At 36.2% G+C, this 24,368-nt stretch overlaps 2 protein-coding genes across 7 annotated transcripts in view; one reads left to right on the plus strand and one right to left on the minus strand.

Moving 5' to 3' along the window:
- Positions 1-761: 761 nt before the first annotated feature.
- On the plus strand, positions 762-14,712 carry LYSMD3 (LysM domain containing 3). Of its 2 annotated transcripts, none has more exons than XM_007978033.3 (3): positions 762-917; positions 5,044-5,309; positions 10,887-14,712. In XM_007978033.3, the coding sequence occupies exons 2-3, from the start codon at positions 5,055-5,057 to the stop codon at positions 11,550-11,552; spliced, it is 921 nt and encodes a 306-aa protein (XP_007976224.2). In that variant the 5' UTR covers positions 762-917; positions 5,044-5,054; the 3' UTR covers positions 11,553-14,712. The 2 variants fall into 2 exon arrangements, with proteins under 2 accessions (XP_007976224.2, XP_072870723.1); XM_073014622.1 differs by having other exon boundaries at positions 781-917; positions 10,946-11,419.
- Positions 14,713-15,998: 1,286 nt separating this feature from the next.
- Positions 15,999-24,368, minus strand: part of POLR3G (RNA polymerase III subunit G) — a 41,141-nt gene continuing 32,771 nt past the window's right edge. For all 5 annotated transcript variants that reach the window (XM_007978052.3, XM_037982212.2, XM_007978051.3 and 2 more), the window contains exons 7-8: positions 24,092-24,235; positions 15,999-18,365 (exon numbers count right to left, since the gene is read on the minus strand). In XM_007978052.3, the coding sequence (XP_007976243.1) occupies positions 18,279-18,365; positions 24,092-24,235 (231 nt within the window). In that variant the 3' untranslated portion in view covers positions 15,999-18,278. The remainder of the gene's footprint in view (positions 18,366-24,091; positions 24,236-24,368) is intronic.

A 24,368-nucleotide genomic window follows, 5' to 3' on the forward strand; every position in this document is an offset into this window, starting at 1 on the left:
GTTTGTTATTTAACAAGCTAACATAGAGTCCAATGGTGACTACCAATGACTCAGTTAATTTTCAAACCAAAATAAGTTAGATTACAATTTGTTGGCTCCCTTGACTCCGCCAGCCAGGGAAAACATTTCCTGGGGCCTGACTCTAGGTGGCTCACTTTCCTCACCTAAAAACACAAAAGTTGAAACAACCCCCCTCCAAACCTCGTCCTTGGTCCCCCAAGGGTTTCTCTCCAGTATTTTGCTGCTTCTGCAACAGTCTGGAGTCTTCAGCATGAAAAGGGTAACAAGCATGGTGCAATTTTCTGAAACTGTGATGTCAACAGTGCTTTTGAGGTGTCCTTCCCCACCCTAAAGAAAATTCGAGATGCACAGCAAGAAAAAAATGCAAGACAGCTCCCGGACACTTCCTGAGCCACGGCTCGTCCTCAGTGTGCCTCCGACAGTCTCTGCCAGCTCCATGTGGTCGCTGGACAAAGACACAGCCAGTAGGTCGCTGGGGGTCGCGGGTTCGGTCTGCTGACTTGACCACCAGATCTTTTCCGCTGGGAGTGAGGTGACGGGGAAGGAGGAGAGGAGTTAAGGGCAGGGCTGGGGATTGGACCTGCCCCCGGGCCCCTGCGGAGTCCCTGCGCCTGCGTGCTGGGCGTGGACCTGTGGTTGGACTCCCCCGTTCTGGGCTTGCCCTCCGCCTCCTCCCCCGCCCCTTCCCACCTCCGCCCACTTGACGCGATGACGCACCTCAGGTTTGCGGACGTGGCGGCGGCGTACGGCCCGGAAGGCGGAGACGTTGGCGGCGGAGGCGGAGGCGGACTGGGTCAGCCCAAGGCGGAGGCTGGACCATGAACTTGCCCGGGACAGCGGGGGCGACGGACTTTTTGGTCATCTCGTCGCAGCGTGTCCCCTGCTAACGAGGACAGGTAAAGATGGTGGCAGGAGGTGAGGGTGGCCCGGTCCAGGAGGGCGGGGTTGGGCCCCACCTGCGTCCTCACTGGAGGCGCTGAGCCCTCGGCCACAGGTGTGGTGGGTGCTGTAGGGCGGGGCTCGGCCCGCAGGGAGGAAACCCCCGAGAAAGGGAAGAACTTCCAGACCAGCCCTGCCAGGCCCTCTTGTCACACTGTCGGGGAAACTGAGGCTCAGAAGAAGGACGCCTACCGGCTTTATTACCGGGGCAGCTCATTTCCCAGCCAAATACAGCATTTCTCCCACAACTTCATGTTGGCGTGAAATATTCGCTGACGGCATCTTGTCACATCGCTCAAGTGTCATGCCGTGACCAAAGAATCTGAGACGTAATCCTCGCTGACGATAGCAGGGAAAGAAAAACTTGAGGTGTGCGATACAGAGGGGAGGAAGTTAAGTTTTAAAAAATAAAATTGGCCCTGGCAGCGGATAAGGCGCCTTTGATTCTGTCCCTTTGCAGCTTTAATTTGTGCCCTGTGACCCTCTTATTGCTTCTTGCTTAAAGAAGGTCAAGGCGAAACACCCAGCAGCAGCCGTTCTACCGTACGAAGGTGTTTGGGAAACCATTTTCAGTTACAGACTGAGCTGATGAATGCTTTAACACTGTTTTGTGGCCCCTGGTAATCTACGTAGCACGCAGGCTTGTTCCAGGTTTCTGAAGAGGGAATTCGTGCCTTTTCCTGCACTAAGAGAATTAAGAGAAGTGAATAGAATTGAGCCAGATGACTTAAATATTATGTACTTTCTAATCTCTGAGTAGTAGACTGGAGTGATTGCCTGGGTCTGTCTATTCACTTCGGTTGGGGACACAACCAGTTCTTGATCATTCAGAATACCCAGTTTTGTAACTAGGTATAGTCAGCTGCCTGCATTTCATTATAAAGGGGAGTGGAGAGATAGTGAGACAGGTGAAGTTCTGACCTTTAAATTATTATTTAGAAATATATCATGGAGAGAGGTTGATAGAAACAAATAGCTAAAATGGCTTTGGGGCATTGCTTAGTGATTTTCAGTTAGCTGTACTACTAAGCCAATTTTTAAGTTCTAAGAACAAATTATTAGGGAGAAAGTGTCTAACGGGACAGCATAAGTAGGTCGGTATAGCCACGTGTAAATTGCTGTATATTAAGTCTTAACTTTTTTGATCATGGATGCCTTTTGAGAATATGAAGCAATAAAAATTCTCCCCAGAAAAATATACATATATATAAAATTTGCCTAGAATCTACAGGGTTCATAGACATTCCCTAGATTAAAGACACAAGATTAAAAAAAGACTTGGTTAAATGAGTGGAAATAAAACTGTTATCCTTGGAGGAAAAGATGTGGTCATGACTTCAAAACTACTTTGGAGATATAAAATGTGATAGTTTTCTTTAGTTTTTTTAGCTGTCAAGTTAGGAATCCCAGTTCTTGGTAATAATGTAGCACTTAAGAGAACAGTTGAAATAATCTTCTTAACATATAGCTATTAGTTCTCTGTGTTATCTTAATAGGAAATCTTGAGCTTTTAAAGCATTACAATATTGCCCTTAGAGCAGGGTCAGAAACTGGCTTTCAAGGGTTGGATTCAACTATATTAAATGATTTTAAAGCATTTTATGATAAGTATACGCCTACATAAAAAGTACAGGTTGGGTAGTCCTTACCTGGAATGCTTGAGACCGGAAGTGTTTCAGATTTCTTGGGATTTTGGAATGTTTGCATATACATAATAAGATATATTGGGGATGGGATCCGTCTGAACATGAAATTTGTGTTTCATGTTCAACTTATACACATAGCCGGAAGGTAATTTTATATAATTTGTGCGTAAAAGTTTTTGTACCTGGAACCATCAGCAGGCATAAGTGTCACTATCTCAGCCACCCTTATGGAAAATTTGTGGTTGTTTGGCATTACCATCATTCCTAACTCTGAATTTATGTGCTACTAGTAAGCAATCATTTTCTTACACTTATTCACACATAAGCGCTTAACAGGGAAAAAAAAAAAAAAGACATACCATTAATACAGTGAAAAAATAATGTGTTCAGGGTACTTAAGCACATCACCAGAATACCTATACAGGTTTAGCATTCCTAATCTGAAATATAAGACGTGGAATTTTCCATTTGTGGCTTCATGTCAGCACTCAAAATATTTCAAATTTCAGAGTATTTAAGATTTGGATTTTTGGGTTAGGGATCCTCAACCTTTGTAATTTATTGTCATCCATTTTATGTACTCAGATTTTTGGAGCTCGTCTTTTCTGTTTTTTGTTTGTTTGTTTTTTCCTGTTTCACTTGGTGCTCATCCATAGTATTAAAAAAATAGTGAGTCTTTGAGATGTTATTTTGCTTTGGCTTCCATGGCATAACACTTCCATGGTTTCTCCCTCTTCTGGATACTCCTTGTCCATATTTTCAGGCTGATTTCCTTTCACCAAGATACTGAATGTTGGACTTCTTTAAGGCTCAGTCTTGGGCCCTCTTTTCTTTTTCTATACTGTCTAGGTAATATCGTATGTACTCACAGATTCATTTTCACCTATGTGCAGATTGGTCATGAAATTTTATTTCTAACCTAGACCTTTCCTCTGAATTTGACTGTATAGCCCATTTGTCTATTTGCCATTCCTTTTTACTATCGTAGAGGAATTCATAGTCATAGCTATGCACCTACTGCCCCAGCTCCTCTTCCATATCTCAGAGAATGGCACCACAATTTGTTATGTAAATCAGAAATCTTGGTGTGATGCTTAACTTACTCCCTCTCTTCATGTCTGAACCACCTTAAGTGCAAAGTATTTTATCTCCAAAGTGCTTCTTACTACTTCCCTCCATCTTTCCCAACAAGAACAGAAAGCAATCTTCCCCTACTTATGTGAATAATTAACACGAAGCCAAAACTGAATGTGGGATTAGTTTTTTAGGTTCTTGTATTCGTAATGAGAGTAGATCAACTTGATGATGGTGAGTTGAGAGTGAGTATGCAAGTAAACAAAAAGTATTCATTGATGCATGTTTTTAACTTAGGTCAGCTCCCAGTCAGTCTTACAATGCTTTTTCTAAAGTATAAATGAACACAGTGACCTAAGATCTGTTCACAGTCTTTATGGACCATCAGTTGAAGTTGATGAGGACTCTAAGTTGGCTAAAAGGCTTCCAGGGAAGCAAAATCATAACCTGTATAGCTGGCATACCTGCACTAAATGTAAATACCGAAGTCCAGGAGGAAGTAATACAAAAGATACTCCAAATCTGAATGAATTTAAAATGCAGAACAAGCCGGAAAGTGTTCAATTCATAAAAGTGTATGTGTATGTAAAACATGCTTTGATTCCATCAGAGCTATAAGTTGTATAGTCACAAGTTTTTAATACATAACACAATTATTTCTCTGATTTTCTTCACATACTCAGAATAAGGGGAATTTAAGATTTTATATTTATACATTATATTTAATGTAATATTTTATAGTGTTTAATTTTATAAGTTTTATTTTTACCAAAAAAATTGTAGCAATTTGCCTTTGTTAGGATGTAATTACTCCACGTATTTAGTGATATATGATCTAATAGAGGAGGAGATTACCTCTTCTTCCCAAACCTTTGCCTCCACTGCCAAATATGTTTGTTGTACTTTAACAGTTATAAAGCCTGAACCTAGACCAGGCGTGGTGACTCACACCTGTAATCCTAGCACTTTGGGAGGCTGAGGTTGGCGGATCACCTGAGGTCAAGAGTTCGAGACCAGCCTGGCCAACATGGTGAAACCCTGCCTCTACTAAAAATACAAAAATGGGCTGGGCATGATGGTGGGCACCTGTAATCCCAGCTACTCGGGAGACTGAAACAGGAGAATCACTTAAACCTGGGAGGCAAAGGTTGCAGTGAGCTGAGATCACACTATTGTACTCCAGCCTGGGTGACAGAGTAAGACTCCATCTCAAAGAAAAAAAAAAAAAAAAAACTTAAACCTGATGTTTAAATAACTAATTCCATTAAAACAAAAACAAAAGATTGTGTCCTGAATGTACGATACATGCAGTCAGTCAGTTGGATCAGCTACATTCCAAAATTTTCTCTGTTTTTTCCTCTAGATTTTAACATTATGGCAGGAAGGCATCAGAATCGTAGTTTTCCTCTTCCAGGAGTTCAGTCAAGTGGTCAAGTACATGCATTTGGAAATTGTTCAGACAGTGATATGTTGGAGGAGGATGCTGAAGTGTATGAGCTTCGATCCAGAGGAAAAGAGAAGGTCCGAAGAAGTACATCAAGAGATAGACTTGATGACATTATAGTATTAACAAAAGATATACAAGAAGGAGATACACTAAATGCAATAGCCCTTCAGTACTGTTGTACGGTAAGTTTTAATATCACATAATGCAATCCATAAGAAATTATTTGTTTACCCACACTGAAATAAATTCCATGTCCTTTTTTACCTTGTTTATTCCTTTCTCCATTTTTTGCTCTTATTATTTTTTGCATAGAAATCTGTATCACATGGGCTGGGCGTGGTGGCTCACGCCTGTAATCCCAGCACTTTGGGAGGCTGATGCGAGTGGATCACGAGGTCAGGAGATCGAGACCATCCTGGCTAACACAGTGAAACCCCATCTCTACTAAAAATACAAAAAAATTAGGCGGGCGTGGTGGCAGGCGCCTGTAGTCCCAGCTATTTGGGAGGCTAAGGCAGGAGAATGGCATGAACCCAGGAGGTGGAGCTTGCAGTGAGCCAAGATCCCGCCACTGCACTCCACTCCAGCCTGGGTGACAGAGCAAGACTCCGTCTCAAAAAAAAAAAAGAGAAAAGAAATCTGTGTCTGTGTGACATTTGTAAATGTTTACTTTTTAAAATTTTAACAAATACTTGAATTTCTGTGTATTTCCAAATCCACGGATTTCAGTATTGAAATCAACACTTAACTATGTTATCTTCTTATTCAAGTGGAAAAAAAAATGTGGAAATGTATAAGGAAAAGTTTTTCCCTGTCCCAATTTCTTGAGATAACCAGTGTTAACACTTTGGCATGCTCCTGTACCTTTTTTTGTGCTCATAAGTATTTATTTATATATATACATGTTTTGGGGAGCTAGTAATCTTTGTATTTTTAAACATGGATTGTATCGCATTTTACTCTGCAACTTGGATTTTTCATTTTTTAATGTATCATGGACACCTTCATGACCATCCCTCAAAGCCTTATAGATCTAACTTATTATTTTAAATGGTTGTATAATGTCTGTAGTATCAATGTTCCAGTATTTTTAAGCCATTGCCCTATTAATTGATACTCAGGATTTTCTTGGTGTTTTACCTTGTGTGGCAAATATCATCACAACTGTATCTTTAAATGGCAGTGCCTTTATTTCTGTGGGATAGATCCCAAAAGTGGGATTGCTAGATAAGAGGAATGGTGTATTTTTAATTTTAATAGATACTGTACTCTATTTGGACCCTTTTTCTGTCTGTGTTATTATGTCCATCTTGAGGCCTTAGCAGGATATTTTTATATCCACATTGATATGGAAACTGGTTAGAACATTTGTTTTCAAACTTTTTGGTCTCATACTCCCAACAGAATTTTGAAATATATGTACTGTGTACCTCCTCGCACATTTTTAAGTGAACTTAAATTCTTCCTCATGACTTAAAATAGTTACAAAGTGTATAATTTTCAGAATATTGTATTAACATTTAAAAATAAGACTATTAGAGTGCTCTTTAAATGTATCCACAGAATTCTAAGTACTTCCAGGATTTGCTACCTGAAATTTGTATTTTTTAAAAAAGTGGAAAGTGTGTATATGAGAGCTCTTTTATTAATAGCATGAGATTTTATATCATCCCTTTTTCTCATTAATATTTTCATCTTCCCCCCAAATTTTTCATGATGTAAAGTATTTTTGTATTTGAAAAACCTCTTATTGACTACCTGTAATACTTCTCTCCAATAGGAACACACATCTATAAGTTTATATTATATAAATGTATTTATATATATTTATATTCTAAAAAAATTATGGTCATGAGGTTGTATTTTTTTCTACATTTGCAACTATTGCAATAATTCACATTTCTTATTACAATTCACAATTCATCAAAACATTACAAATTTTGATTTTAAAATTTAATAAAATATTTTATTAAAATGAATTTTTTTGATGTAAACGAGCTGGGTAGTTTTTTCCTCCTACCTTGCTCATGTATGGCAACATCAATTCTTGCCATAATTACATCACAATATATCTAAGTTTATTTCTAAATGTAAATAAATATGAGTAAATGTTTTGTAGAGAAATAAGACCATTGATAAATAAATTACAGAATATGTCATAGAAGGTAGATGGTGGAATAGACTTCAAAATGAGAGACAAGGCTAAAAACATCAAGGTACAGATCCAAGAGGAGAGTCTGTGGTTCAGAGGTTTTATAAGATATTAGCTTTCTTTTAATGAACCTAGAAAATTATCTTAGGAAAATTTAACATACCATCTGAATAATTAAAAATAGGTCATATTTCCAATGAGGTACAAAGATGTTTCAGGCATTCAACAGTGATGTAAAGATTTCAAGGAGGAAATATGGTAAATGACAAAGGGAATTTTTGTAGGTATTTCAGAAATGAGTGGCACAGACTATTTGGGATGAAATGCTTTGAGACACTGAGGAAAAGTTTGATCCATATAGTAAGGGGTATTGTAAGATTTTAACAGGAGTGATACAGAATGGAAAAGTTTGATCCATATAGTAAGAGAATACAGTTATTGTAGGGTTTTAACAGGATTGATGCAGAACAACAGAGGGGCCTGCTGATGAATTGAAGGGGATCCAATAAAGAGATTACTGGAATAATAAAGATGATCAGGACTTAGACTAAAATATTTGTGATAAGGATAAAGAAGTGTTAAAAAATGTATTGGGGAAAATCACAGGATATATCAGCTGACTGCTTATGTGAAGTGAGAATGATGAAAAGTGCTTAACATTAATGGAGAGATGGCATTGGCTTCTGTATTAGTCTGTGCTCACATTGCTATAAAAAAATACCTGAGACTGGGTAGTTTATAAGAAAAGAGGTTTATTGGTTCTGCAGGTTTTACATAAAGCAGGCAGCATCTGCTTCTGGGGAGGCCTCCGAGAGCTTTTACTCATGGCAGAAGGCAAAGCCAGAGCAGGCGTTTTCACATGGCTGGAGCAGGAGGAAGAGCGAGTGAGAGAGGAGGTTTCACACACTTTTAAACAACCAGATCTCACAAGAACTCAGGCCATTATCAAGGGGGAAATCCACCTGCATGATCCAATCACCTTCCCCAGGCCCCATCTCCAACATTGGAGATTATAAGATGACATGAGATTTGGGTGGGGACACATACACAAACCATATCAGCCCTATAGTGGGAAAGGTGATGAACAGAATTAGTTAAGATAAGCAGTGCATCTTTTTGATGGGAGCATAAGCAACAAAAAAATTATAAAATTTATTATAAAAGGATTTATCATTTAAAAAAATACAGTAAGTAGTGGTATATTCCACTTAGAAATAATCTTAAGAATTATTAAAAATCTGTCAGTTATACAACTGATGAGAAGAATAAAAAGTCCAAGGTTGGAATCTTGAATGCAACCAAGGAAGTTGGCATAGCATAGAAATCATTATAGGGATATTCAGAGAGATAACTTAGGTAGATACTAAACCTTGGAACCTTAATTCAAAAAGAGTATTAAGTAGATTAGTAGGAGTACACAATACCAAGCAAAAGAGCATTTAAAGAGAATGGGGTCAAACTTTGGGATTTGTCAGTGAATCTTCATTTGCTGTAAGACAAAACAGTGTGAAGGTAGTAAGATGATAAAACACCCTTTATCTTTACTGTTTCATCTTTTAGTTATTGTTCAACCCTTTCTAATCCCCCCACACATACACTGCAAGATAATTTTTCCAGCTTGACCTCTTTTAGTCTTCATTGTACTTGATCACGAATCTACAGTTGATTCTGTTCACTACTCCCTCATAAAGACCCTCTCTGCTTGACCACCTTGAATTTTCAGGTTTCTGGTTTTCCTACTGTTAACATTTAATAATAGCTAACTTTTATATGACATACTATATATCACTGTTCTGAGTGTCCTGCAAAATTTAAATCATTAATGTTCACCTCAACCCTATAATGTAGGTAGTATTATTACTGCCATATTGCAGGTGTGGAAACTTAATGGCAAGGAGGTTAAACAACTTGCCCCAGGCCATACAGCTAGAAAGTGTCAAAGCCATGCTTCAAACCCAGTTATCCATGCTTTTAACCACTATTTTATATCCCCTTCCTGGCCATTCTTCATCTCCTTTGTGGATTTCTGTTACTCAGCATACCCATCAAATGTTGGAGTTCCTTAGGGATCTTGTTGTTTTTTTCTCCCAGGCTTTTTCTAGTAAATCTGTCTACTCTTTGACCTCTTTGACTTCAATTACTTTTTTTTTTTTTTTTTTTGAGATGTAGTCTTGCTCTGTTGCCCAGGCTGGAGTGCAGTGGCATAATCTCTGCTCACTGCAACCACAAGCTCCCGGGTTCCAGTAATTCTCCTGCCTCAGCCTCCCGAGTAGCTAGGACTACAGGCACGTACCACCATGCCTGGCTAATTTTTATATTTTTAGTAGAGATGGGGTTTCATCATGTTGGCCAGGCTGGTCTCGAACTCCTGACCTCAAGTGATCTACCTGCCTCGGCCTCCCAAAGTGCTGGGATTACAGGCATGAGCCACCATGCCTGGCCGACTTCAATTATATTTTTGCTGATAGTCCACAAATCTGTGTCTCCAGCTGAGATCGTTCTTGAGTTTCAGACATACATCTACAACTCTGTCCTGAACATCTTCTACTTGTGTATCTCAAGCAGCTCCAAGTCAGCATGTCTAAAATCTGCATTCATCCTCTTCTTACCCTCCAGTGTTCCATTTCTTAATGAATGCCATCATCCCTCAAGTTGACCAAACCAGAAATCTAAGCTTCATACTAGACCCACTTTATCTCTCTGACATCAATCAGGTGTTAAATGATTAGGTTTTAGATTAAAGCATTGATGGAAATGAATGGGACTAATAGATGGTGGGAGAACCTGGCATACCAATTGGTAATCTGCCAGACACTCCCCTCTTCCCCCAACACAGTGGATGTACAGACAGGTTATCTCACAGTGGATGGGATAATACAAACAGGTTGAGGAATATATAATATATAGAGAAAAAGCTTATGTGATTAGTCTTGAAGGTAGTTGAATAATGCATTTACACTGAGAAGTTTGTGGGGGGGCGGGTGGAAATGGCTTCAGAAGTAAGGGGGATAAATTACCAGTTTTTAAAATTCTAAGGTATATATGCTTTTCCACACATTTTAGCATCTTTTTTTGGAGTGGTGGCATCTTCAATTTTTGGTGAAGTTTTTTTTTCCCCCTAGATATACATAAAATAATGCTGCATCTTAAGAGTTATGGCATCTTAGTTTTGATAAAATATGGTAGTTTTAGTTGGGTAGCATTTGTCTATATTCCAGTTTCCAAATTGGAATAAAGAAGATAACTACCCATAATCCTTCCTTCACAAATTGTTTACAAGTAGAAAGACTGTGGTATTTATGCATGATGCACAAAGGGAAGCAGCAAAGGATTCTAGGATTTACTTAAATAGCATTAATTAGTGTTACAAATATATGTGGGTGATAGTAGAAAGTAGTGATTTCCTAAGATTGGTAGATCTAAAGTGGTGTAGAATTCTCATCTACAAATAAAATTAAAATTTCTCTGGGTGCAACTTAATACTACTAATAAATAAGTTCAACTTTTTTTTCCTCCAAAAGTAACTAGAATGAATGACTATTGCTACCTTTATTTTGATTTAGAATTGAGTTGTATGTTGCTTTTCTTTTTTTTTTTTTTTTTACAGGTAGCAGATATCAAGAGAGTTAACAATCTCATCAGTGATCAAGACTTTTTTGCCCTTAGGTCTATCAAAATTCCAGTAAAAAAGTTCAGTTCCTTGACCGAAACACTTTGTCCTCCAAAAGGAAGACAGACTTCACGTCATTCATCTGTTCAATACTCTTCCGAACAACAGGAAATTTTGCCAGCTAATGATTCTCTTGCTTACAGTGACTCAGCTGGTAGCTTTTTAAAAGAAGTAGACCGAGACATAGAACAAATAGTAAAGTGTACAGACAATAAGAGAGAGAACCTCAATGAGGTAGTATCAGCCTTAACAGCACAACAAATACGTTTTGAACCTGATAACAAAAACACTCAACGTAAAGATCCCTATTATGGAGCAGACTGGGGAATAGGGTGGTGGACAGCTGTCGTGATAATGTTGATAGTAGGTATAATAACGCCAGTGTTTTATTTGTTGTATTATGAAATTTTAGCTAAGGTGGATGTTAGTCATCATTCAACAGTGGACTCTTCACATTTACATTCAAAAATCACACCCCCATCACAGCAGAGAGAAATGGAAAATGGAATTGTGCCAACTAAAGGAATACATTTCGGCAAACAAGATGATAATAAACTGTATAGTCAAGATTCTCAGTCACCTGCTGCTCAACACGAAACATAGCAATTAGTTCGTAATCAAACGTTTGTAGTCATATGTGCATCTGGAATGTGGTGAATCAGTTATATCCAATAATCACTCCAAAGGCAGAATTTAAAGAGATTGAGATGCTTTTGTTTTTAACAAAAGGATTTCACACTTTGAACATTTTTTGAGCAACTAGTTGATGTTGAGAGCAGTTGATCCATAAATCTGGTGTGTCAGTGTTTCAAGCAGAAATTAATTTAAACGTGTGTTTAGGAAGTTCTTAACTTGGAAGATTTATCATTTTTCTTAAGATGTATGTTTAAATTTTTTTTTTAGGTAATTTTTAAAAAGCTTATTAATGTTAAATTTATGATGCAGAATGATAGCATCAGTTATCTGCAGCTGAAAAAAAATTTACTACTATGAACCCCCAAAATATTCAGTTGCAAGAAAGTTTGATTCTAAAATTATTCATGGTAGCATACATAACACACCACTTCAAAACCTTTAAAACTTACATTTAGCACATGTACTATGAAAGCATACGTACAAAGAGAAAGGGGAAAGTGATTTATAATTCCTACAACAGAAGCCAAGAAATAGATTAAAATATTTTCAAGACCCCAAAATAATGTATTATGGTTGGGAAGTCAGTAGAACACTGGAATAGGTGAAGACCTGACAGTAATTTTTGTCTTAAGAATGCTTTCTTTAGGACAGACCCTTTAACCTCACCTCTGTGCATCTGTTTTTAAAATGATTATATTTGTCTCTGATATTTGAAAGCACTTTTGTAGTTTTGATGATGAAAAATCTGTTAAACATGTACATATTACCATTATTTAAGAAATAATTCCTTACATACTGTGATAAATCATTGCTGTTACATACAGTAACATGCCTTAATTATATTTAATGCCTTACTGCTTTATGTAAGTAAATCCAAGTTTCAGAATTAAAATTAAGCATTATTTCAGATGGTCCAGTCAGATTGGTTACATAGGCTATATAAATTTGTCTCCATTTTCACCATCAAGCACAAATAATTGGGTCAAAACTGTTTGAGGTCTGTTGAAGAAAACGGTTCATTAGGCAAAAATGAGTAGAGGTCTTTTATATTAACTGTAACAGACAAATTAGTAATCCCTTAACCTCTGTTTTTCAAAGAGAAAATACCCAATTTAGACTTTTTTCCTGAACTATACATGTAGCATCAAATTGGGAAACAAAGGCCTAAGGTGTATAGATTGCTTGAAAGGGCGTGATAGTGCCTCTTTTTAAGATCTGTTGAGTCGGCTATAGTCTGGCTAAGGAAGAAGCGTTTGCATACTGATTCCATCATTTAATCTTTAAAAGTATGTGTTCTAAAAATGTAACCAGAATGATTCTTCAATAGAAATGAGATTTGGTGGAGTCTGGATTGCCTGTTTTGTATATAATATATACTTAAGATATATAATACCACCTCATTTTCTGGGCATTATTTCCTAATTGTTGATGTTTCAGGCTTTTGATAAGTCATTTTATATATTTCAAATTTCAGTCGGAATAAGTAAATATTTATGGCAAGTGGAGTTTTATGTACTTTCAGAAGACCATCAGGAAAAGACAGGACAAAGAAGTCAAACATTAAAGCCTTTGCAAATATTAGAGGACCTTAGACAATTACCAACAAGTGTTTAATAGGGAAGTTACAAATTGGTTCTCTTAGCAAATTAAACATTTAAAAAATAGTTTTAATGTGCCTTGGGCATCTTGAAAAGAAGAGTGTGATATAATTTATGCTCAGTGTTAACTGGTCAGTTTATATTTATTAAGCCTGCTGAAAAATGAGGTTTTAAGGAAGAAAATGCAGATTATTTTAGGGTAAACAGGCCAGGTGTCCTTTGAAGAACTTTGTTTACATCAAATTGATGAAATTACAGTCAGTGATTCCTTACCTTTTTGCTAGTTGTACTTTGAAATTGTTATGGGTTCTATTTCCAAAATATGTTATTTATTTTTAAAGGAATAAGGTGTGCTGCGTATTTGTTGATTAAAAACCATTTGTCTTGCAGAGTATCCTTTTTTGAAGGAAATATACATCCTTATAACACATCAGGTAGTTTTCTTTTTTCTATATTTAAATTATATGTTTTTGAATTAATTGAATATAATTTCAGTTACATATAATTCTGTATAAAGGTTACATACTGAATTACAGTTCTTATCCGTTTAGAATTTTCTAAGCATTTAAAACATTTGGAATAATTTTAGTTTCTAAAAAGTACTAATGTAAGTTAAGTTTGTATCAAATGCAAATTACCTTGTATAACTAATTAACAAGCACAGTTATTGTTTAACATGATTTTAATTGTGTTGACACCCTTATTTGAATCTGCTGCTTTACATGTGGCCTGTGTGTCTGCATGTGTGCACGCATGCACTTGTATGCAGTGTAAAAGTAACAGCAGAATTACTGCATTTGGTTCACTTAAAAGTTTGGAGTTAGCAAGTAAAGAAAAAGCTGATAGTTTTATGAAGTCTGGGTTAAAATAAAATTGCTATCCCACTCCTAGGAAGTTATGGGGTTCCTGTTTTCAAAAGGTATGTTAAAAGTGGTTATAGACTCTGCTGGCCACATTAAAAATTAGAAGACTCATGTTAAATTATCTTCTCCAAAGGACTTTTTATTTATAGCTTTTCTTTTGCTGGACTCTACCTGCTTGGCTCAGTGTCCTGAAGTTTTTTTTAAATGAACCACTACTTAGTAATTAGTTCTTTTTTATTTAAAGTATTTACTTTTAAAATTACCTAGTTGGAAATATGAAGGATACGCTTAGTTTTAGAAATATCATGAAGCAAGGATCTAGTCAGTGTTACAGGATAAAAGTGGAGTCTTTTAAAGTCTGTATTTAAATGGTGCACTGATGGGATTCATTTTTTATTTGAATTACAAAAATGTTGCTCAGGTAATCAGTATTTTCTTCCACGTATGTGCATATTGCACTGTTAGATCATAGAAATATCTGAATGCTTTAATTTTTATGTATGCAAAATCTATAAATCTTTTGTATAATGTATTTTATACAAATGTAACTAGAACATTATGTTAGCATGTACATCTGTAAAATGTTTTTAAAATTTTTTGCCCCTTATTTTTCATATTTTGAAAGATCTGTAACATGTAATAAAGTTTCTATTATTCAATCTAAAATGGAAGCCAGTGAATTTAATTGAATAAAGCAAAGCTTTTCTCCTCTACTTTCAAACTAATAAAGAGATATTATGTAAGATACAGCAAATTGCCAGAGGTTTACCAATTCAGATTTCCTATTTGCTACAGTGAGACAGAATACCCTGGATTATCTCTAAGACATAGATAAAACATTTTAGATGAATGTTCTTTGGGGGATTTTCCTCAGGGTAAGATCTGGAAAGGCATGGTCCAGGAATTGCTATGAAGTTGTAGATGAGTCATTATCTACAGATTATAACCTGCTCTATTTATATGTAGTTTTAATTTATTATAAAACCTCAAGAATACTGTTTAAAAGATTCTTAGCAGAAAAATTGAGAAAGTTCTTTGGAGCTTTTATTTAATGGAGGAATGTGTATAAACCGTGTTTTTTTTTTTTCCCATTTTCAAATGCATCTTGATCTTAAAAATTGTGTTTTTTAAATAAAATGGAAATTTTTACTACAGGGGTTTTATTTTATTTATTTATTTATTTATTTATTTATTTTTTCTGAGACAGACTCTTGCTCGGTCGCCCAGGCTGAAGTGCAGTGGCATGATGGTTCACTGCAGCCTCGAACTCCTGGGGCCAATTGATCCTCCCATGTGAGCCTCCCAAGTAGCTGGGACTGCAGGCACATGCCACCACACAGGCTTGAGATTTTAACCATGTAAAAGCAAAGCCATGGACACTGTACATTTGAAGGTAGTGAAGTGAAAAGTTTAACAAGAATCTCCATGGACACTGTACATTTGAAGGTAGTGAAAAGTTTAACAAGAATCTTCTCAATGTCTTAACATTCTCTGGTATCCAGTATAAGTCAGCCCAAGCACGAATGATCACACTAAATTATATTGTCTGCCAAATCTCTTAAGTTTGTTGTCATAACTGTGTGTGTGTGTGTGTGTTGCCATCTTGGCTCACTGAAACCTCAACCTCCTGGACTCAAGCAGTCCTCCCACCTCAGCTTCCTCTTGGCCCACTGAAGCCTTGACCTCCTGAGCTCAAACAGTCCTCCCACCTCAGCCTCCCGAGTAGCTGGGACTTACAGGCACAGACCAGCATGCCCATCTCACCACTTTTTTGGATAATCATTACCCAGAGTTTTGTTGTTTGTGGTGATTGTTTATTCAAGAATATTTGGAACAAGCATCCCTGCTTAATAGATAGTTACTAGGTAAGATCTGTATTAACAAATTAGTTTTCTCTACCAAATAAACATTTAAATAAGTTCAAAACAAAATATCTTACTATAAAACGAACACAATTTTGTAAGAATTTAATGTGTAAATAAATACAGAAAAATAAGCATTACAGCAACCAAACAGTTTTGCTCATGATAGCAATTTTAAAGACACTTCAACAAATACTTTTATGTAACAGGCTAATTCTGCAAAATAACATTCACTTTCCTATGGAATAATTTCACAGTCTCAGATTTTAAGCCAGAAAAATGAGATTCATGCTGGTAAAGCAACCTGCAAATCCTGCTTGTTCTCACAACTACTATACTTTAACATTGTAAAAACATCTTTCAAAGGGGGAAAGAAGGCTCTTAAAGGGTATGGCTGGTACCTCCCAGAGTAAATCCTTGCCCCAAGGGGCTGCCCTGCTATCTGCAAGACTAAAATGGTCATGACAAATTCAAAGCTAAAAAAAGAAATAACCTTTATCTTCAGTGTATTTGCCTGATTCAAGTGGTTATCTGCAGATTTATAATAAGTAGGTAAACAGAACAATATTGGTAAGATTTCCGAGAACTAAATGGTATTTGGCTCTGGTACTAAGGAGTTGAAAGAATGAAACACCTATGTTAATTATCAACCGCAAATGACAACTTTTTGTGAGGTTTCTATTCTACGGCTTACTTTATTCATATATTCCATTTAGAATCTTAAAAATTTTTTGACAACTTCCGTTAAACAAGAAGTAATTCACAAATGGTTAACACAGCTCTAAACTAGTAAGATAGGTCCTCACACCCATCTTGAATTATTTAAGAAAGTATTGCCATTGAAAGTGATCTTTTTCCTGAGAAATTCATGTTGCAAAATGGCACAAGACAATACACATTTTCTCCAATTTTCTGCATGAATACAAGATAGGAAAATAAGATTATATTTTGTGAGGAAAACATGTTTCTTAAAATTGTGTTTTCAGTTACTCTCCAAAATACAAATTTTTAGAGGGTGAGGGCCAAATGTAAATTAAGAACTGATCTTTAAGGCAAGAGAATGAATACATATGGTAAATTTTGGTTGGTGTTTAAACAATTTTTATAGGAAATTGTTTACGAGTAGAGAAACTAAGGCACAGAAACAACCAAGCTCAGGTTCAAGGTTGAGTTTAATAGTACAGGTAGAAACAGAATCTAGGGATCTGATTCTCACATTAGAGGATAATAATATCTTCCCAAAAGGGAAAAATAAAATTATTTCTTTTGGTAGATAACACTGATAAATCATTTTTGAAATATATAATATGAATTTCCTTGAAAATCTTTGGCATTTGTGAGAGTCTTTGTAGGCTGAGGTTTTTAGGTATTTTTCCCAAAATATAAGTTAGGAGAGCTAGCTTTGAAGTTAAACAACAAAAAAATTAATCTTAATTTCAAAATGACCTGAGTTCATTTTGCATTTTTATATAAATCAATTGTACAGCTTGAGTATTCTGAAACATAAAAGGCCACACTTCATAGAGTTCACACACATGCATTGTACATGATATATGACCAGAACTTACTTCACATTTACATAAAATATAAAATTAAATAAAGTGTCTTAGTCAAATTTTTCATAAGCCCAACTATTTGAAGATGTCAGTTATTACAGTGGGATGATTAATTCATATATCATACAGTATTAAGTTAGTCCCAAATTCAAGTATTTATAATATTCACCCCATGTGAGAGTTTCTTTGTACTGGCTAAGATGTGAGTTGTGACATTTATATTGCTCAGTTTGGTATTTTTCCCTGTGTGTATGTTTTCCATCACAAAACCTCTATCTCACAATTCTGTACTTGTAAGAGCTCAGGTAGCTTTATGTAGTCATAATGCAGTAGTCTAGAACACACCATGTAAAGGTAAAAAATAAAATTATTTTCAAGTTTCTTTGTTTTTAAAGTGCTCCATGTGCTGTATTATATCAACTTTCAGGTTATAGAAATCCATTATGACTAGCAGTAGTTTTACAAAAGATCAGCAGTTAAGCAAGAATGATTTCTTCAAGTACATATACATAGATTAATAGAGCAAAAATTCTTTAGGCACATTCATATTCAAATAATAAAAAAAAAAATTCCATGAGAGTACGTGAGAGAGATGGCAGAGGTGTTTAGAAGGAATGTCAGAATGGGGACTAATTTGTAAGGTAACTAGTATGTAAACTCAAAGTGGTTTTGAATATTTTGGTAACAAATATTTGTCCAAAACAAAACAAAACAAAAATAAATATTTGTTCCTTATCAGAGACAAAATACAAATCAAGTCTGTCCAAATGTTCAGAAGTTACATCATAAAAATATTTTTTGAAAAATTTCATGCCTAATAGGTTGCTTCATCCATGTTGTCATCACTGTCTGCGCCAAAATCATCTCCATCTTCAAAGTATGAATTAATGTAGTCATTTTCCTAAGTGAAATGATATATTCCTTTGTCAATATTAAAATGAATGAGTAGTAAGAAAATATTCCAGGCTTAAAAGTCTCTGCTTTTTTATCAGCTTCAAAAACACAACAGTTTTCGCTTGTGTTTACCTGTGCTACTTTCTTCCTTAAGACCACCACCTCCCACTCTTGTCAGGCACCAACTAGCTAAGAGAACATGAACGGTTGCCCATACCATCTCGATAGGATAATATAGCTACTAACACATTACAGCTTACTGGGATGATACATAGTTTAGTTAGCTAAACCTCTAAACACTTACCCAAAAAATGCACAGACACTCAAGAAAAAAAGCCAGTTTACATTAACATCCATTAGACTACCCCAGTACTGAGATTTTTAGTCACAAAGCATAACTGAGCATAAGCCAGAGACACTTTTACTTCCTAAAAAAAAAAAAAAAAGCCTCATGATACCAAACCAAATCCTAAAGATGCCTATATTATACTCTATCTAGGGCTTCTTAGTTTCTTTTTCTTGTGGCTGAATAAGACTATCGTCCATGCAAATAACTCAGAAAATATCTGTGCTTTCTATCAAAAATTCAAAATGTTACTTTCTTATTTATTTTTCTGGGCCTCCAGTATCTTGCAATCAAAAATCCACTTTGGATATAAAGTAAACCTAAGAGTTATTAATCAGTTGCAATGTATGGATTGTATTTGGATTCGGTTTGAAACAAACCTTTTGAGACAACCAAGAAAATTCAATACTGGCCTGGTATTTGATGAAATTAAGAATTATATTTCATTGTCTGGTATGTTATAATGATACAGTGATGTTGCTAAAGAGCCCGTATTTTTGAATCCATACTGAAATATTTGTAGATGAAATGATACGATGCCTAGGATTTTCTTTGCAATCCAAGGCACATGGGGCACAGGGAATGGGATGGGTGGACAGGGAGGGATTGGGTAGATCAATGAGTGGTTGAACGGTTAACTATGAATTGACCATTGTTAAAGCTGAGTGATAAGACCATGGGTGTTTCTTTTACTAGTCAGTACATTTTTGCACATGATTGAGATCTGCTATAAAAAGAGATTAATCTCCACATCTCTACTATCTATAGTAAGAAATACAGACTATTCTCAAATTTTATTAATTTTTTTAATAAATTTTATTTCTCCTATCAATTTTATTAGCTTTTTTCCAAAGATTTTTTTTTTTTTTTACTATCTGGATAGTGGGATTTTTAATATAAATGTATTTACATAATGCAAGAAAAGTAACATGTATTATTCACTGTATATGCATTATTTAGATAGTTATCTCATTACTTTTTCTTCCCTAGATACTGTAAGTTTCTGCATCCAGCTAAGACCATTCCCATCTCTGGAAAGTTGGCCTGGCTCTTCTGGTGCCCAAAAAATTTGGCAATATTTAGACATCTGGGTGAAGCTTCGGGCCTGTATACCAGGGGAGGGTGGCATGGTTGAGAGTTCAAATGAGGTCTCATTGTAAAGGAGACCTTTGGTAAGAACACTTGTGTAGAAATAAAAGTAAGCCGATTTGTACATAAAGTGGAGATGAATAAGGAAAGGATACTCTAGTATTCTAAATAAAGCATATGTCACTTGTGTTTTAGACATGAGTACCTCCTCCAAGTTCTGTTTAAGTGGTTCAAATTTGGTAATTGTGTAATGTTAGTAATCTTGATACAGGTACAAAGTAGTGAAACCTATAATTTCAGTAGTGAAACTGATGGCTTAAATGGTTCTAGGCTCTCATTTGAGCCCTTGTGTTTTTCTTCAATTACAACATTCAAAAGATTGAAGAAGAAAAGTCTTTATTTCCTTGATTTTACTAATAGGTGTTACCAGATAATTTGCCGCATTTTATTCTTCAAAAGAAAATGCGCCATCAAATTCTCAATATATTGGATAAATTACCACAAATTTTAATTAATAATTGCTAAAAAGAGCAGAGAGGAATAATTTTAAACGTTGAAAGGTGTTAATGAAGATCTCCTTTCCAACCCTCACTCAGCCATACATGCAAAACACACATCTATTAAAATGGGGAGTTTTTTTGTTGTTTGTTTGTTTTAAATGAAATGTTATAATAAACCCACTGGTGTTGTTTAATATTCTGCTAAGGCTAAATGAAGAATTCTAAAACTACTAGAATCCCAATGTTTGTTGTTTTTGTTAGAGGAGATCTTAATTTCAACACAGATATAGTTCCAACTCAACTCAGTGCAAGCAGACATTGTCAGTAGAGCATTGCAAATGCCAGTCTTGTCTAGAATATTGACCACACAAACTAGAACCTATAGCACCACCACCCTACTACCCCCATGGCAGTGTGACAACCAAATGTATCTCCAGACACTACTAAATATCCCTTCAAGACTATTGAAAACCACTGGTTTACAGCAATAAGCTTTCAAATATAACCCAAACTTGGCTCTTCCATTCAAAGCAACTGAGCTTTCTAAAATATAAACATCATTATACCATTCCACTGTTTAAAACCCCTGAATGCTCCCCACAGTGCTCAGGATAAAGTCAAATTTCTCAGCTTGACATTCAAAGTCCTTAATGACCTGCTCATCTCTCCAGCTTCATCTCTCAACATAAGCCCACTTACACCCTCTAGTTCAGCCATACCAATTTATCTTATCAGTTAAATTAAGATGCTACACTCTAATCACCTGCAAGCCTCTCTCCATGTTCTTTTTTCTCCCCGAAGTGTCCACTCCATTCCATGTTTCTATCTTGATGTGATTAGCTCTTCAGATCACCTAAATTGTCTTCCTTAAAATATCATCTTTGATATGCCTAAAATAGACTTTGGTGTGCCCATAGCATCTCTTATGTGCCGCTATAGCATCCTGTACTAACATATCATAGCGTTATTCACTGTGTATTAACTGTTACCTTTCTTGTCTCTGTAGTGATTTCCCTGAGAGAAGAACTGTATCTTATCTTCATATTCCCATTGCCTAGTACAATTCCAAGCATATACTTAGTGTACACTTACTATAGGTTGAATGAAAAAGAACTGAGGAGTTACACGTCTATACAGGGTAACTATGGGGAGGGATGCAATCAATCAGAGAGATTATGGCAAGAAAAAGAAGCCCAAGGGAAGAACCCTGAAGAACACTGACATTTAAAGACTAGAAATAACTCAAGAGACTACAAAAATGTACCAGAAATAGGAGAAAAATGAGAAGCATCATGAAACAAAAATGAAGGGAAGCTACCATGTTTGTCTACGACTTGACAATTAGCACAATCCCTGACATATAGAAGATGCATATAATTGCTGAAAATTGTTGAATTTAAAGGAAATTATCAATATATGTATTTATATATATAAGTGTATATATATGTTGCCCAGGCTGGAGTGCAGTGGCACAATCTTGGCTTACTGCAACCTCTGCCTCCTGGGTTCAAGCGATTCTCCTGCCTCAGCCTCCCAAGTAGCTGAGATTACAGGCACCTGCCACCATGCCTGGCTAATTTTTGTATTTCTAGTAGAGACTGGGTTTCACCATGTTGGCCAGGCTGGTCTCGAACTCCTGACCTCGTGATCCGCCTGCCTTGGCCTCCCAAAGTGCTGGGATTACAGAGTAAGCCACTGTGCTTGGCCAGGAAATAGTATTTTAATAATAGAACTATCAGAAGTGTTAAATACTACAGAGAAGTTAAGTGACATAAAGGCTAAAATTTGTCTATGGTGAGCGTGGTAGCAATAATTTCTTTCTTTAAGCTACTTCTATTTGTCAAAAGCAATAATTTGAATAGGATGGAGGTGAAACTAAGATTGAAAAGAGCTAATGGTGGGGGAGGGGGAGGGTGATGACAGCTAAAGCAGCTTTCCAAGAGATGGCATGAAGGAGAATGTAGACACCATATTTTACAATGGGAAATGAACATGTTTTAATTCATGAATGGAAGAGACAGACAGAAAAAGAGGTTAAAAATATGGAAAGGGAAATGACCTGAGGACTATGGTTCCAAAAAAGGATAGGACCGTTAGCCCCATAGGATAAAGGGGATTTCCTCCCTCGATTAAAAAAAAAAAAAAAGAGGAGGAGGAAGGAAGACACTGAGTTTGCAGGCAGAAGACATGAAATTAATAGAGTTTCCTCTTGATGACTTCATTTCCTGTATGGAGGTACTATCACCTGCTAAGAGTGAAAGAAAAGGTAGTAAACAAAGGGAAATAAGAAGAAAGAAGTTGATCTAAAATAATTGCTGTAAAGAGCTGACTTAAAAAGAGAAACAGAAAACATGTTAGCCAGAAAAATGGGGCTAGTGTTTTTTGAGGGGCATCAATTTCTGTGATTCCCAAGAAATGCTCAATAGGTCAGATTTGAAAGGGGAAAGAGAGAATGGAAATGATCAAAGTTGACTTTGGTCTAGAGTGTGCGCTGGGAGGACAAGAGACAAGAATAATGGCAAAAAAGAAGATGAAGGGTGAGCAAGGGTCTAAGTTTCTTGGAAAAGAAAATTAAAACAGAGAACCAGTAAAGGGGAAAGAGATGATCAGAAGTACTGACAGTCTCAATCGTGTCAGAGAGCAACAGAAATAAAAACATGAATGACCTGAAAAGAAGGCTGGAGACAAATGTGATCTACCACAAATGTGACATATTTAATTTTTAAATGTTTAGACTTAAAATTTACCTGAAAGAATAGACAGAATATTCAGGAAAATTGTGAAAACAAAAGAGTAGCACGGAAGACATGCTCTACAAGCATAAACAAATAATCAGAAGCTGCTACTACTTGGAACAGCTTAGTGTTGATTCAAAATAGATCAATGGAACAGAGAACAGAGGTAGAAATGGGAATCTAATAGCTGATACAGGAAGAATTTCAAAATCAATGAGGAAAGCAAATTATTGAAGAAATGAGGTTAGCAGCTGGCTAGCCACTTGGAAACAGATAAAAAATGTATCCACACTACTCTGTTTATATCAATATAAATTTCAAAAGATAGCAAATTTAATGCAAAATAAATATAGTAAAGATTTCATAGTTGGAACAGTTTCTGGAGAAGCAAAATTTGAGAATGTGGTATAAGAGGCTGAAATGAAATGAAGACAAAGGTCACCAGAATAGAGAAGAAACTCTCCACCTAGGGTTACTGTCTGAGGTGTCTACAAAGTCCCAACGAGGCTGTGGTCTGCAAAGTTACCCTGCTAAAAATACCTGATTGACTCAAGCTACTTCTGAAATGTACTATGTGCATTTCATTCCAAAAGTTAGGCATCCCAAACCGAAAACACAGGGTCCTGACTCAGCCAGATACCTGAGGTTAAATTATCAATCTTCTCTGATAGTGTCCACACGCACTTTGGAATTTGAAACACACTGCAGGGATTCTCCTCTAGACCTATGTGGTTAAGCCCTCCGTTACCTGAATTGCTGACTTAAATTTTTATGTTGTTAAATCTTAACTGCACTAATCTGATCAATCTCCTTAACTTGCAGATTTATACTTACAAAGCTGCCAATCAAGTTCTTTTTATCTCCTATATTCAATTTGACATCATTATAATTTCAATGCTGTATTAGTTCTCTCGATAGCAAGGAATTGATGCCATTGATAATAATATACTTCTGGTTCCCATCATCTTGGTTTCTGTTTGTTGATTTTAGTACATACTATATATATGATTCCTTATTAGATAAACCTTATTTATTTTGCTGCCATCCCCAAATGAACCATTACCTCTTCTTGCTCTTCATCATATTCCTCCTGTTCTGCAGCATCATCGTCATCGTCATCATCACCTTCTTTACTTTTCTCTTTGCTGCCTTCTTTATCTTCATTTTCCTCATCTGATTTTTCACCATCGTCTCTTTTTTCCAATTCCTGGTATAAGCATGTTTCATTAATTTGTATGGAAACCACTAGACTGCTGACTTCCCTGCTTAGCCTTAAGGGAACAGTTATCTATCACCTTATTCTAATCCCATCTTAACACCACCTCCAGGTCACCACTAGG

The sequence above is a fragment of the Chlorocebus sabaeus genome, chromosome 4 (genome assembly GCF_047675955.1).
Source record: "Chlorocebus sabaeus isolate Y175 chromosome 4, mChlSab1.0.hap1, whole genome shotgun sequence".
Classification (NCBI taxonomy): Eukaryota; Metazoa; Chordata; class Mammalia; order Primates; family Cercopithecidae; genus Chlorocebus; species Chlorocebus sabaeus.

Coding starts and splice junctions, on each gene's coding strand:
- LYSMD3 (XM_007978033.3), top strand. CDS start 5,055: ATGGCAGGAAGGCATCAGAATCGTAGTTTTCCTCTTCCAGGAGTTCAG. Junction 5,310..10,886: donor CCCTTCAGTACTGTTGTACG/GTAAGTTTTAAT, acceptor TTTTTTTTACAG/GTAGCAGATATCAAGAGAGT.